This window comes from Oncorhynchus nerka, linkage group LG24 (assembly GCF_034236695.1).
Source record: "Oncorhynchus nerka isolate Pitt River linkage group LG24, Oner_Uvic_2.0, whole genome shotgun sequence".
Lineage (NCBI taxonomy): Eukaryota > Metazoa > Chordata > Actinopteri > Salmoniformes > Salmonidae > Oncorhynchus > Oncorhynchus nerka.
Genome location: NC_088419.1, coordinates 23,472,731 through 23,487,909, shown reverse-complemented (window position 1 = coordinate 23,487,909; position 15,179 = coordinate 23,472,731). Strand labels below are relative to the sequence as shown.

The 15,179-nt window shown below is 43.5% G+C and overlaps 1 protein-coding gene across 1 annotated transcript; it reads left to right on the top strand.

Moving 5' to 3' along the window:
• The first annotated feature begins 10,727 nt into the window (after positions 1-10,727).
• LOC115107289 (CCN family member 2-like) lies at positions 10,728-13,594 on the top strand. The gene is made up of 5 exons (XM_029630676.2): positions 10,728-11,031; positions 11,288-11,504; positions 11,630-11,884; positions 12,000-12,211; positions 12,338-13,594. Exons 1-5 carry the CDS (start codon positions 10,972-10,974, stop codon positions 12,632-12,634), a joined length of 1,041 nt encoding a protein of 346 aa, XP_029486536.1. The 5' UTR covers positions 10,728-10,971; the 3' UTR covers positions 12,635-13,594.
• The last annotated feature ends 1,585 nt before the right edge of the window (positions 13,595-15,179 follow it).

Here is a 15,179-nt window from a genome sequence, read left to right as displayed (position 1 = left end):
CCAGCAAATAGACACTTTTGTAACAACTAAATACTGTTTAGCTCAATCTGCCTGTGTTTATTGGACACACTTACTGAAGTACAGTCCTTTAATACTGCAAGCAGCTGATTGGCAGGGCACGTCCGGGGGCTCTCAAGTGGCGCAGCAGTCTAAGGAACTGCATCTCAGTGCTAAAGACGTCACTACAGACACCCTGGTTCGAATCCAGGCTGTATCACAACCGGCTGTAATTGGGAGTCCCATAGGGCGGTGCACAATTGGCCCAGTGTCATCTGGGTTTGGCCGGTGTAGGCTGTCATAGTACAGTAAATAAGAACTTGTTCTTAACTGACTTGCCTAGTTAAGTAAAAAAAAAGTTTAAAAAAATTGGACCACAGACAGTTTGAGATAAACAGGAGGTCAAGTAGCTAGTGCATGATATACACTGTAACACTTTCCATTAGAAGCATGAACTGTGACCATGAATTCTTATCTAATCCATTGTCTGTATCCACAAGCCAACATGTCTTCCTCTCGAGGTTAAAAACATGATGGAACTTCAGAGAGAGCATGTTACAGCCTGATAAGAGTATCAATAACGTCCTTGTATTGACTCAACAATTACACTCCCATGACCATTGCACATTTCACATTCCCGCTCTCACTAACACAACACAAAGCATATTGCTGCCATTGAGAGTTGTTATAACTGAACTGACAGACTTCCATTTAGTTATAACAACTTTTATAGGGAGGCATAGAAAATAAGTTATTGCCCTCACTTCATTAAATATGTATTAAAAGTGAATATGTCTCATCTCTGCTAAGGGTATATATTCCAACGAGAATACTTATCCAAAGCACAGTACATCCTAAGTATAAGGGTGAAAGTTCTTAGTCATTGTTGGCCCTACTAAACTCATAAAACATTATGCAGACTGGCTCCCTGAGTAAGTGTTTATGAGAAAGTCTCCAGGCGGTTGGAACTTGACAAACAATTTGAAGCAGCACTATTAATATGTCTGTTAGGTCACACTGAGACCAGCTCCCGTAGGTGGAACTCGAGGTCCAGTCTCCAGACAGAATCCCCTCTCTGTGGCAGAGGTGCAATTGTTCCCTGCTAACCCACAGCCAGGGCATGAGGTCATCCCTCCAATGCCAGGAACTGTGGGGCTGTGACATCACAGATATACACCCTGAGGCAGGCCTGTCAGGCAGAGGGTGCACACTGTGTTCTACTCCAGATTTAATGGTGTGTAGTAGTGTTTTGGAGAGAGGATGTGGATGGAGGGAATATGGGCTGGTCGGTGAGACACTGAAACGTCATGAACCAACAGACAAACTGGCTACATCACAATTTACAGGCTATTCCCTTTCTTTCTGAATAATGTTGTCTAGATGAGAAAGCTGTTGATTATTAGATTTTTTTTCTACTACAGTTAACAATATAGTACATCTCACAAAGTACTATTAGGAAAGGAAAAAGGTCAAATGTGTGTAAATTCTATGAAAATATAATTATACAAAACATTACATCAAACATCTAATGAATAATAAATCACACTGCTGTTTAAATAACAGCAAATCTATGAGATGAGAAAAAAAAACATAAGTCAAGGTCCTGAATGTCCTGAATGTCCTTTGGTCCAGCCTGAGACTTGATGGCTGATACAGGAAGGGAAATCCACATACTATTTACTAGATGTATGCAAAGCTTTGCTTTTAAAAGTCTAATGAAAGAAAAACACTCTCACTTTATTTTAAGTTTGAGGAGAAAGTGAGGTAAAATATGACAGGATGGCAACCTATCACGCAAACCTGTTTGAAAAACGGAAAACTGTAAAGCATGAGTCTAGGTCAAACAAAACCTATTTGACTAACACCAATCTTCATATTCAAAGAGTTTAGCAGGAAGCCAATTAGTGAAGGTAACCACTTGAAAAGGTATGATGAGAAACTGTCATTCCTATTGAACCTGCTCAATGCTGCTTGTCACTGTTAGGACATGAAAGGTGTCTAGTTGCTGTTTGATTTCATGGCCTTCTCTCATTTTTAGATTGGGGGAGAATTTGCCGAATAAATTAAAGGAAATGAAGGTTCTGTCCTTAGCCACCGTTGTTTATGCAGCCCCACCCCAGACTGAAATTTACACCTGGTCAGACATGAAAGTTAGGGTCTTGTGTTTACCGCTCGCTGCCTGACACTAGCCTGGGAGGATTTGTGGGATTGTGCTCTGGGTGCTAATCCAGCAGCTGAGATTTATGGGTATGAGTACAATCAGGCAGAGCAAAGCCAAGCAAAACTGAATGCTGTTTGATTCCTGGGACCAGGGGAGTCGGACAGGGGACAATTTGTACCAGTTGTTAGTGGGTCAGTTTGCCGCAGGGCCAGGCAGCCGTCTGGCAAGCATCTCCCTTGTTGTCACAGGAGGTTAAGTCACTGAAGGGTCCTAATGAAACCAGGGCATTGTCTTCCATAACACAATTTGCAGAATATAAACAGCAGCAGCACAATCTCAGTTACTTAACATGAGACAGGGTCAACTGTGTGTGTCAAGGGCTCTGCCATTCTGGGTCAAAATGGTGAGTTTTAGCAATGCTTTTACACATAGAAGTCTCTGCTGTGCAGTATACTTGTGATGAACACAATGTCCTCTTCAGTGGTCTGGTGATGACTGGAGTGATTCCACTCATTTCTTTATGTTACAAAAGACCGCTGGTTTCCACTCAAACTTCCTTTTAAGGGAATGTAAGGGAAGCTTGCTGGAAATGGCAGAATGCAATTTAATAACCAGTGCGCAATAGATTTTAAAAAGTACTTGAGGTTTGGTTTCCCTGCCTCACAATGTCTCTAGCAGTTCTCCAACTGGTGGGACAAGGCCAGACTCTTGGCTGATTTCAGCCAGACCAACATCAGAAAGAGCCTGGTTGTATAAACCTGACACAAAACACAACATCTAGAGAAAACCAAAACTTTTTCTGTTGATCTGCATACCTACTTAGTCTGTACCTTGGGTTATTGGAAATCTATTCATACAAGTACATGTATTAATTATTCTCATGTATCTTTTCAAACTGTAGTTACTGTATGTTTTGGCATAATTTTTAAAATTGGTTGCTCAATGAAAGGCAGCTATTGACTCAATCTTTCCATATTGTATGTTCAGTTAACTGTGCACCAGTTGTGAATGCTTCAGATGGAAACAGCTGGAGTAGTGTTGTGTTCATTCTGCCTATTAGGTAAAGAAATGGTTTCATCTGATTGGGTCAGTCTGTCTTGCAAGAAAGAGACATGAGTCATTACTGTAATATTCCTCACTGAGGATAGAGACTCACTGCACCACCAGACCAGATAGTACCCACAGACAGGACACTGGTTACTGTATTATCTGGTTAACTCTTTGTTTGCTATTGTTTACCTCAAATTCATAATTATTCTGCGTTGGTTGTATGTTGTTCACCTCTTGTTCATTTGTTCAGAATCATTCCTTTTAGATATGGTTATGATGTCAAAGGTTTCCCAATTAACATCATGCAGGTTGCCCTATTTAGTATTTTCTATATATGAAGAATGAATCTAGGTATTGAGTTAGTCTGTCAGTTATTGCTCTGACATGGTCTAGTGAAGGTCGTTAGACCAAAAGCTTGGCACACACCTCAAATTGAATACTGTCCCGTGTTTATCGAATCATTCTGCGATGACAAATGCACGATATTGTTATTGTCTGGAGCCTAGTCCTTCTCTCTAACCCTATCCCAGTAGGGGGTGTAACCGGCCGGCAATTCTGTTTGTTTTTGTTGATTTGATTAAAGACCACTACTGAGCTGTGTTGTCTCCCACCTCAGCTCGGTTGCCATGGTGAGTGTAATGAGGGCATTCCTGGACTGCTTGTCTTGGCACTGGGTCGCTGGCCAACTGCAATCCCATGAATGAGTGCTTTTCAGGGCCCTCAGTCGTTAGCCTGTACCCACCGGCCACAGGTATCTACGTATTTTCTGAACAGTTCCAGGAATGCGAGTGGTGGTGATAAAAATCTAATTCAACTAATAAAGGCTTATTATATAACAGCAGCTGTTGATGGAGATGTAGAAATGGAATCCTCAGTTGGCCGGCTTCAGATTCTTCATCCTACTGCAGGTGGTATTTATTCCCACCACAGGTATTTCACCAGCTTGCCTACCAAGGCTATTCTTATGCAACATCAGCTGTTTATGTTATCACATTGCATTGTAGACTAACTAATGCACTGTGGTGGGATCATAATCAACTGTAACACTAAGTACTATAATGTATTTGAAAAATATTATGGCAGATTACAGACAGGTCTCTTGTTGTTTTGTCTCTTAACTAAGCCAAGCACTGCTAATGTTCTTATTTACATGCGGTCGTGAGGTAGCGGCTGGCTAGCTGTTAAGCTTATTTTTGGGGCAAACATTCTTTCCCCTCCACACTTGTAAGTTCCAAAACCTCATTGCATAAAAGTAATCATGTTTCAAGTGGGTCTCTCTGCACCACACCCTGGCCTTTGACGACCTTAGTTCCGTTATGAAGTCTGCTATGTAAAGACGGGCAGAGAGGAGATGGTGACAGATTAATGGACAAAGACCCCCTAATGACCGGCGTCGTGGTCAGGAGACAACAAACAGCAACCAGCATAAAGGGGATCTTCTGCGGAATGTTCCAAAAACTCCTCTGTAAGACAAGAAACATACAGCGGGGGGGGGGGCAGTGTGTGGGATGTCTAGGCTTATATTTGGAACTCTGCAATTTGCACATGAAACTGTTCAAATCATTATCTCTTTGGATTCCAAAAAGTACAGAGGGTTCAATAAATCTTGGACTTCCAGGCCCCCATATGGGATTCCGTTCAGGAAGAATGGTGGGGTTCACAGACATGGGTCAGAGAGAGAGGGAGAGAGATGCAGCAGACCTGGGCTCCTCATTCACTGTCATTACCATGGTAGCCCCCTTGGAAGGCAGTACATCTCTGTGGATGAAATTATTTTCTGCTGTTTGTTGAAAGAAGTTCAGCACCGTGGCGCTTCCCTGGGTTGGCCTTTCTAGTGTAAACAGCCAGTCAGTTTCCACAGCCAAGGCTATTTATAGACAACCTCATCTATCAAACTCATTTCTACTTTCCAGCCCCTCTATATTTCTTTCAGCTTTCAGCTGGATCCTTTATCCCCCAATTCTATTTATTTGTTTCATGCTTTCAAGGACAATTTGATTGAGCCATTCCTAGTCTGTGGGTTTGCTCCGTGACACGAATTATGTAGTAAGGTCCAACAGTCGGTGAGAGTCTGGGCAATGAATTACCTCAGTCAGCCTTGGTATTTCAAAGAGCCAGAAACTATAGCCTTCATAATGAGCCCATTTTTTTAGATCTCTGCCACATGTCCAGTTTAAACAGTGGTGGAGGGACGGTCAGTTTGAAGTTTCAAAGCAGGGAACATTCCTGGAGTGCGCTGCCAACTGCCAGCGATGGAATTTTAGTTGGAGATGGTGAGGTGGATATGGATATGAAGGGAAATCATATTTGTTCTTATTTGCTTTAGGGTTCAGTAAGTTTAGTGTATAGTTGTTCCCAGACACTTTTGGATGATCAACCTTTCAACTGAAATAGCATGTCAAAACCTTGTTTATTTAATATCTGATTATTTTAATCTTTGATCAGATTTTTCAGAGTGAACAATAATGCTATGTAGGTTGTAAAATGCATAGGCGACGCATACCAGGAAATTATTATTATTATTATTATTATTATTATCTTACCTCTGAAAAATTAGGTTTAGAAGAATAACATGTAAACTTTTTTGCTTAATATATGGCATAATCATCAGAATCATCTTGTGTTCTATACTCAATCATATTTTTCACTAAGGTTAGCCCACTGTACACTTGAACTTGTAATATTTAACTCATGTTCGTAACTTACTCATTACCCTTAATCAGTATTATAGTGCTGATGATTCAATCATCCCAACAGAGCTCTGTGTACAGAGTAAGTTGGGTGTTGGAATATTAGACATACAGGCTATAGTCTTTCCAACCATCTTGTGTTTATGTTGCTGTTGGTAAAGTGCAACAGCTTCTAGCTACCTGACCACCTAGGAAACTCTATGAGCCGAGCAAGGTCCTACCTTGCCTAAACGGGGAAACTGTAAAATTCAACATTGCCTTTACTATTCCAAATGTAGAAGTAACTGTAGTGGATAATGAATGAATGAAGACGCAATGAGAGGAAATGCTGAGTTAACCTGTGTGTTCAGAGGACAGAGGCACTGTACAGGGCGTACTGTGACATCACCTCACCTCCTCTCCTATAACATGGCCAAGGGCTCCCCATGGAAAACTTTCCCAGTGAGGAAATTCTGTGGAGCGCCTTTGGGGAATTCCTTCGTCACAGGGTCCATTCTGGCCTCTTGTGAGGTCATCATATTCCTTACTGGGAGATGAGCAGAGAGGACGAAGTTGTCTTGAGGCAAATCCCACGAGGAATGCACTGCAACAATCTCACAGGAATGCTATGCTTCTGTGGCTGAAAATACGCCCTCCGTAAAAACCGAAGGGAATCCATCATGGTGCACTCCGCCCTCCAGACAGAGCTAGGGAGACGTTGTCCAACTGGAGGCCCTCTTTCCATGCCACTACAGTAATACGTGGGTGTCAATTTGCTAATGTGTATATTCCTTTATTGCAGTATTATTCCACACAAACATTTCAGCAGAGGAAATAATTGGAATAATACTAGGGAAAGCACAGTGGGGCTATAGCGTGTGACAGTGATCCACGAGCCCCCCCCCCCTTCTCTTGAAGACGTATTATGATTACACTAAGCTTGAACTAGGTTTGGTTTCCCGTCAGCAGAAACAGAAGCTCAGTTGTTATATTTTTTACCCTAAAGTAAGTGAAAGCAGATTAGGAGGTGTGTCTTATAAAACTAATCCAAAGAACATCTGGGTATGGTTACTGTATTGATCACATATTTGCTTTTGAGTTTGAATAAGAAATTACATTTCTGTACCTCTCTTCTACTGTATTGGGCCTATCTATTTTTTGTCCTAATCATGCATTCACTGGGATATTTAGGCTAATATTTATATTAAAGGCCAAAGGAAATACTTCCAAGATGGTAAGAAGCTTTGACTAGTAGGCTGGCTACACGTCACCACATAAGCCTGGTTTTCTGACAAGTTTATGTTTATCAAGATCATTTCTGAATAGTGTGGAGAGCTGGCACGGCTTGTCAAAGACATTCCATTATTAGAAGGAAATAGTGAGTAGTTTTCCACATATCGTTGATAAGACAGTCCAGTCCTGTTAAATTGACATTCTTCTTTTGAATTTCTAACATAAATTGCATGGAGGCAATATAATCCTGCTTCAGGACCAAGACTGGAGTGAAGCTTCACCTTCCAACAAAACGACCCTAAGCACACAGCCAAGACAATGCAGGAGTGGCTTCGGGACAAGTCTCTGAATGTCCTTGAGTGGCCCAGCCAGAGACCGGACTTGAACCTGATCGAACATCTCTGGAGAGACCTGAAAATAGCTGTGCAGCATGGCTCCCCATCCAATCTGACAGAGCTGGAGTGGATCTGCAGAGAAGAATAGGAGAAACTCTTCAAATACAGGTGTGCCAAGCTTGTAGCGTCATACACAAGAATACTTAATGCTGTAATCGCTGACAAAGGTGATTCAACAAAGTACTGAGTAAATGGTCTGAGTACTCATGTAAATTTCCGTTTTTTTTTAAACATTTGGAAGAATTTCAAAAAAACAGTTTTTGCTTTGTCATTATTGGGTATTGTGTGGAGATTGATGAGGGGGGGGGGATTATTTAATCAATTTTAGAATAAGGCTGTTACATAACAAAATGTGGAAAAAGTCAAGGGGTATGAATCCTTTAAAGAAGGCACTATAGATGGAATACCTCAGGGAGAACACTTGCAATGTCAAACAGAAAAGGTCTGTGTCCCAAATGACGCCCTATTCCCTATATAGTGCACTACTATTGACCAGGACCAGCAGCGATCTGGTCAAAAGTAGTGCCATTTGGGACACACTTGGCAGTGGACATGGAGATAACTGGAATCACACTGCGCAGACAATTGCTCCTTGGCAAAAAGTTTATATCTGTTTGTATTTTTTGCTAATGGGAACAACTTAACCACAACACGCTCCTCCGTACAGGTAATGGGAAGGTTAGTAACATGGTCAGGTCTGCCACATCCCACAGTACATATCTGCTGGCTACTTTATTTACACTGAATGTGGAATCCTTTTCCATTACGTCACCAGCTCTTGACCTCTGACCCTAGCTAACTGCTCCCTGTCACTCCAACTTTAGCACCCTGTCACTTATTCCAAATTGGACTCGCGGTCAGTGGAATCTCTAAGTCATGATCCCATGGGATATACATACTGTACCTGTCCTCAAGGGGGTACATACACTAAAGGGGAAAATAGCTGTGCTATTGTCTGCACCCAATGTGGAATGTTGAATTTGGAATACTTGCCATGCTTAAGCTAGAGTTTCAGACCCCTTTTAGCCACCATGGAAAACCAGGGAGCATGACATTAAAGGTTAACAGACCTGAAAGTATTTACCTATGTGCCATTGAGTGAGGAATGTCGAAGGGAAAAGGTGTACACCAGCAGGCGCTGGCTGAGGGGAGAGGGGGAGAGGGGGGGACAGAGAGGGAGAGGTGTGGGGGGGACAGAGAGAGAGAGCACTAATGGAGAGCTCCAGGACAACAGCCTAAGACAGGGAATCTGATGCTAATAGACAGCTAAGTTTTACCTCACACAGAGTGGTTTATTGAACACTGCCCTGCGGAGGGGAGTTCAGGTCATCTAGACACCCAATACTGCAATGGAAAGCCACACCACACTGTTATTGGTTCAGGAAATCGAGCACACAGTCAAATACGCAATAAACTGCTACTATTTTGACACGACGGGGTTAAGGAACTGGCAGCCTCTGCTTGGCCAGGAATGAATCTGTATTGACAGACAGGGAACATTACCATGTCACACACTGTCCAGAGAGAACTTTTTCAGACAGTACAGCCCCTGAGGAGCTCCTACAGTACTGTGTGCTCAGAGCACGTTGGGAAAAAAAGGGAAAGACAAGCTGCTAGTGAAGATTCCCATATAAGGCCACGCTTCCTCCCAGTCGGTGTGTGCATGTAGTAATAGTATGTCGGCTGGCGCAGCCACGCATTCCTCCAGCTCCAAGTTCTCTCTGGGAGTTTTTCATTTCCGATTCGGTGGCTGGTGAGGAGCAGGGCTGCCTTTCATAAGACTGAGGTGGAGAGTCTGGGGCTTGTGTGATCCTTTTATCAAAAATATACAAACCCAAAAGTCTAGCCGCTTTCCTGCAATCCTCAAGTCTGCGCAGTGTCTAGAGCCTGATGGAGCAAAATAGGATCCCACACCTGGAATGTGAAACACCTTTGCTTTAAAGTCCATGGACTAAACTTTCTTATTGAGGTGAAAGCACATGGCTATAAAAAAGTATATGATTGAAACCAAAGACTTGAACTTCTGAGAAAGAGTCTGTAAACTAGACGGTTTATACAAACCCCCATTTAAGGACTTGGTTGATTAAATCCCAATACCCCTGATTTATTAGACTTGTGGATATTGGATATTGCATAAATCTAATACACTGAGTATACAAAACAAAACATTAAGGACACCTGTTCTTTCCATGACATAGACTGACCAGGTGAATCCAGGTGAAATCTATGATCCCTTATTGATGTCACTTGTTAAATCCACTTCTATCCGTGTAGATGAAAGGGGCGAGACAGGTTAAAGAAGGGTTTTTAAGCCTTGAGACATTTGAGACATGGATTGTGTATGTGTGCCATTCAGAGGGTGAATGGGCAAGACAAAATATTTAAGTACCTTTGAATGGGGTATGATAGTAGGTGCCAGGCGCACCAGTTGGTGTCAAGAACTGCAACGCTGCTGGGTTTTTCACACTCAACAGCTTCCCGTGTGTATCAAGAATGGCCCACCACCCAAAGGACATCCAGACAACTTGACACAACTGTAGGAAGCATTGGAGTCAACATGGGCCAGCATCCCTGTGAAACGCTTTCGACACCTTGTATAGTCCATGCCCTGATGAATTGAGGCTGTCCTGAGGGAAAATGGGGAGGGGGGGAGTAAAACATAATATTAAGAAGGTGTTAGTAATATTTGGTATACTCAGTGTATATATAAAGGTTAAATAAAAAATGTCATAAATCTGTTGTTTTCTTTCAAACAAAAAACACCCCTGAAAGTGTACAGGGGTTTTATAATGGTACCGTTTTGTAACAGTGACTAAATCCAGCCATGAACTACACTACAGCCCATTGTTTGACAATAAAATTCACCTGTAAGAATAGGTATTGAAAGTATTTGTAGTCACTAGTGAAGAATCCATGTGTGATGAGCTAGGAGAACAGGCAAAGCAGCTATTCCCAATAACAGGGGAGGTTTACAGTCTCTGCGGGATAGAACACAACAGCCGATTACACATAAAAAGGAAAGTTGAGGGATAGTGCCAAGACTGCACTTTTATTTTGATATGTGACAGCACTTTGATTTCAGACAGGAGGAATGCGGAATGGGGGGGGGTCTAGAGAGAGGGGGGCAGGAAACTAGGAAAGAATGCCAAGAATGTCCATGTTTGTCCAGGACTCCATTCAGCCATTGGCACGTCACGGCAGCCCTGGGTGTATAAATGCAGGGAGAGCTTCTAGCTTCAGAAACAGAACAACTCCTCCTCCAAGAGAGAGCAACAAGAGCAGCAACAGATATACTACTGAAGCTAAACTCAACTGAGAAAAGAACAAGAACAAGACATTTCTTACAAGATCTACTCGATCCGACGACAAACTCCCTAACTACTCGCAAGAGACTAAGGAAGACTTTTGCAGAACCTGAAGACTTATTTTTGTCTAAGATACTCAGAAAAAAACTAAGAAAAGCAAAATGTCTGCTGGAATGAACATGAGACTGATTTCTTTCTTCTGCCTCACTCTCTCCTACCTGGTAAGACCCTTTTACTGAGACTTAAGTTATATGGGAGCTGTATTGCTGTGTCAATGCACCATGTACCAGACAGACCGCAATGAGGTGTCAGCATGTCTAGTCCATTACTTAGCAGTTGAAATGGAAATAGATATATTGTTAACACAGTTATATAAGGCTTTATATGCTTTAGCTCTTGGGGTTGATGTACTGTAATGTTAGTAGTTGTGACATTGTGATCTGGGTCTAACAGAGCTCCTATCTCTTTGCCCCTCAGGCTGTGGCTCAGGAGTGCAGTGGGCAGTGTAGTTGCCCCGATGTAGCCCCCCAGTGCCCTCCTGGTGTGAGCCTGGTACCCGATGCCTGCAGCTGCTGCAGGGTGTGTGCCAAACAGATGGGCGAGTTCTGCACAGAGAGGGACGTGTGCGACCCCCACAAAGGACTCTTCTGTGAATTTGGCTCCCCCATCAACCGCCGCATCGGAGTCTGTACAGGTGAGTCCCTCTCAACAGGCTTCTTTGTAGTTATAGTACATTGACTCATAGATGTTTTTTCCCCTCTGCTATTGTTTGTGTGACTGGAGATGTGACGTTCTATTCTTATCCTCCGCCTCCCACAGCTAAGGGTGGCGCCACCTGTGTGATCGGAGGGATGGTGTACAGGAGTGGAGAGTCCTTCCAGAGCAGCTGTAAATACCAGTGCACGTGCCTGGACGGTGCCGTGGGCTGTGTGCCCCTGTGCAGCATGGACATCCGCCTGCCCAGCCCTGACTGCCCCATGCCCCACCGCGTCAAAGTGCCCGGGAAGTGCTGCGAGGAGTGGGTGTGCGATGCCCCCCAACACACAAACAGCTTTGTGGGCTCTGTTCTCGCTGGTGAGTCTCAGTCTTAGACACTTGGACATACAGTTACATTGTAGTGATATAATCTGATCAGCTTTTGAGTGTGGGGATAAAGAGTCTAACGTCACTTCCCCTTCTCTGCCTGTAGCTTACAGAGAGGAGGAGACCTACGGGCCTGACCCCTCCATGATGAGGGAGAACTGCCTGGTCCAGACCACTGAGTGGAGCGCCTGCTCGAAGACCTGCGGCCTGGGCATCTCTACCAGAGTCACCAATGACAACCGCGAGTGCCGCCTGGAGAAACAGTCCCGTCTGTGTATGGTCAGGCCCTGCGAGTCCCACATGGAGCAAAGCATTAGGGTAAAGACATCCTTCAACCACGACCCAAACTAGCCTACCCATTCAATACAATAGAAACACTTCCTCTAATCAAGAATGAAGGAATGGTCACTAATGTTTGTGTTTTAATTTGCTTTGCTCTTACAGAAGGGAAAGAAATGCATCCGCACACCAAGAGTGTCCAAGCCCATGAAGTTTGAGATCTCTGGCTGCACCACCACCAAGTCCTACCGCCCCAAGTTCTGCGGCGTGTGCACCGATGGTCGTTGCTGCACCCCCCACAGAACCACCACCCTGCCCATGGAGTTCAAGTGCCCCGACGGCCAGGTCATGAAGAAGCAGATGATGTTCATCAAGACTTGTGCGTGCCACTACAACTGCCCCGGCGAGAACGACATCTTCGAGTCCATGTACTACAAGAAGATGCTTGGAGACATGGCATAAATAATTACATCACCAAAGAGCAAAAACAACCAATGACTCTTAACTTGAATCCAACAGATATCCATCTCATCTCGCAGCACAATATTTGTTTTTCTTTTGGTTTGTTATTTCCTCATTTTCTAATTTTGTATTTTGTACAAGGACAGAAACCTATACGCGTATATTCAATGTATATATGTATGAGTATATTGATGTATGTTTAGGGCCACTTTCCCTAAAGACAAGGGGCCTGCTCTGCGGCCCCAAGAAAAATACTGCACTATAGTTCTACTATGTGACAACCTATGTTGTTGTCACAAATTGGCTGATGCCATGTTCCCCTCTCCCTAAACTGTGGTGTGGATCCAACTAACTGGGCCGTTTCCAACCTCGGAGCACTTGCAGTAACAAAGGGTGAAAACTTTTAACCCCAGTTAGAGACACTTAAATCCTTTACCCACCAGAGTGCTACAGCACCAGAGTGCTAGTTGAATGTGTCCTTGTGTATAGTTCACTGTTTGCAGAGCCTAACTGTTGCAGTGTTAATGACTAGTCATGGTTTATCCCATGCTGAAAAACAGCCGTCCTCCCAGACAAGGAGCGTAGTGTGCATGCTTTGAGGGTTTGCCACAGCACTGAGAAAAGAGGTGTTTGACTTTGACTGACTGATTCAGGTTGCAAGGAAGGAATCTGTATTTTGTCAAAAAAGACTGGAGGATTTGTAGCTTCATTCCTTTTTTAGATATTATTGATGCTGTAAATGTTGTATATATTGTTGTACAGTTGTTGAAGTTAATTTAAAGTTAAAAAGCGTTTGTTTTTTGTTTTTTCTCTTGCTTCAATATGTTTATTGATAGCTTATTTGCTGAGTTTGACTGTTCCTGTGACAGTTTTGATACTATTTTATTGAGAAGTGTGACAAAGAAGTTACATGTTTTCTCTTTTGTAGTTTGGAATAAAATATTATATTTTTTATATAAACATGATGCCTTCCTTCCTTTCTTTGCTCCACTCTTTCAGTGTGTTGTTCCAGCTGAGCTTGAAAAGGTAGCCTACCCTACATAACTGCTCCCCTCATCATACCCCAATGTCGTCCCAAACTTTAACATATGACTTCAACCACTAATATGTTTTTTACACAGCAATTACATGTTAACACTTTCAGTTCAACAACAGCAGTCAGACCACTGACATTCCACTCATTGGATTGTGTGTGGTCCAGGTCCATGCTTGTCAGACCACCCAGTCTCTAAGACTAAAGTGTAGTCTGTCTCACTTTTTAGCCACAACACCAGCAGACGTCCGACACGTTTTTCTAGAGTTCTCTATTCTCTGCACGGAGGGAGCGGCAGGCTGCCTGTCCTGCCCGTGTGTTTACACACTAACCAGACAGCAGACTGAGGAAACTGACTCTGGCAGTGTCTGAGGAAAGGAGCAGTCTCAAGCAGACCAATTCTGATCTTTTGCACAATTATTGGAAAAAGAGCTGATCTGGTTGGTCAAAATATTCATCATTTACATCTTCTTAAATTTGCAAAAATCTGATTTACTTTTCAAAAACATTTGGCAGAAAAGCTAATCCATGCTTTTGACACTTCTAGATTAGACTACCGCAATGCTCTACTCTCCTGCTACCCGGATGAAGCACTAAATAAACTTCAGTTAGTGCTAATACTGCTGCTAGAATCTTGACAAGACCCAAAATCATATTACTCCAGTGCTAGCCTCTCTACACTGGCTTCCTGTTAAGGCTAGGGCTGATGTTTTACAACCTACAAAGCATTACATGGACTTGCACCTACCTACAGTATCTCTCCAATTTGGTCCTGCCGTACATACACTTCACAGGAGGTTGGTGGCACCTTAATTGGGGAGGATGGGCTTGTGGTAATAGCTGAAGTGGACTGGTATCCATGTAATTGATGCCATTCACTCCGTTCTAACCATTATTATGAGCCGTCCTCCCCTCAGCAGCCTCCTGTACTACACGTACGCTACGGTGACAAGACGCAAACCTCCTTATTGTCCCTAGAATTTCTAAGCAAACAGCTGGAGGTAGCGCTTTCTCCTATATAGCACTTTCTCCTCTCTCCACTGGGATTCTTTGCCTTTGACCCTATTGCGGGGGCTGAGTCACTGGCTTACTGGTGCTCTTCCATGCCGTCCCTAGGAGGGGTGCGTCACGTCGTGCCAGTTTTTTTTTTGCAGTACTCGACTTGAGTGGGCTGAGCCCCTCGGGCTCGTGTGGTGGAGATCTTTGTGGGCTATACTAAACCTTGTCTCAGGGTAGTAAGTTGGTGGTCTGTTGATATCCCTCTCGTCGTGTCGGGCTGTGCTTTGGCAAAGTGGGTGGGGTTATATCCTGCCTGGTTGGCCCTATCCAGGGGTATTGTCAGACAGGGCCACAGTGTCCCCTGACCCCCCCTGTATTGGCCTCCAGTGCTGCAATATTCTATGTGCCGAGACGCTAGGGTCAGTCTGTCCTATCTGGTGTACTGTGGGAACTTAAGTATGCTCCCTCTAATCTCTCTCTCTCTCTCTCAGGAGGGCCTGAACCCTAGGACCA

Coding starts and splice junctions, on each gene's coding strand:
- LOC115107289 (XM_029630676.2), top strand. CDS start 10,972: ATGTCTGCTGGAATGAACATGAGACTGATTTCTTTCTTCTGCCTCACT. Junction 11,885..11,999: donor TGTGGGCTCTGTTCTCGCTG/GTGAGTCTCAGT, acceptor CTCTGCCTGTAG/CTTACAGAGAGGAGGAGACC. Junction 12,212..12,337: donor ACATGGAGCAAAGCATTAGG/GTAAAGACATCC, acceptor TTGCTCTTACAG/AAGGGAAAGAAATGCATCCG.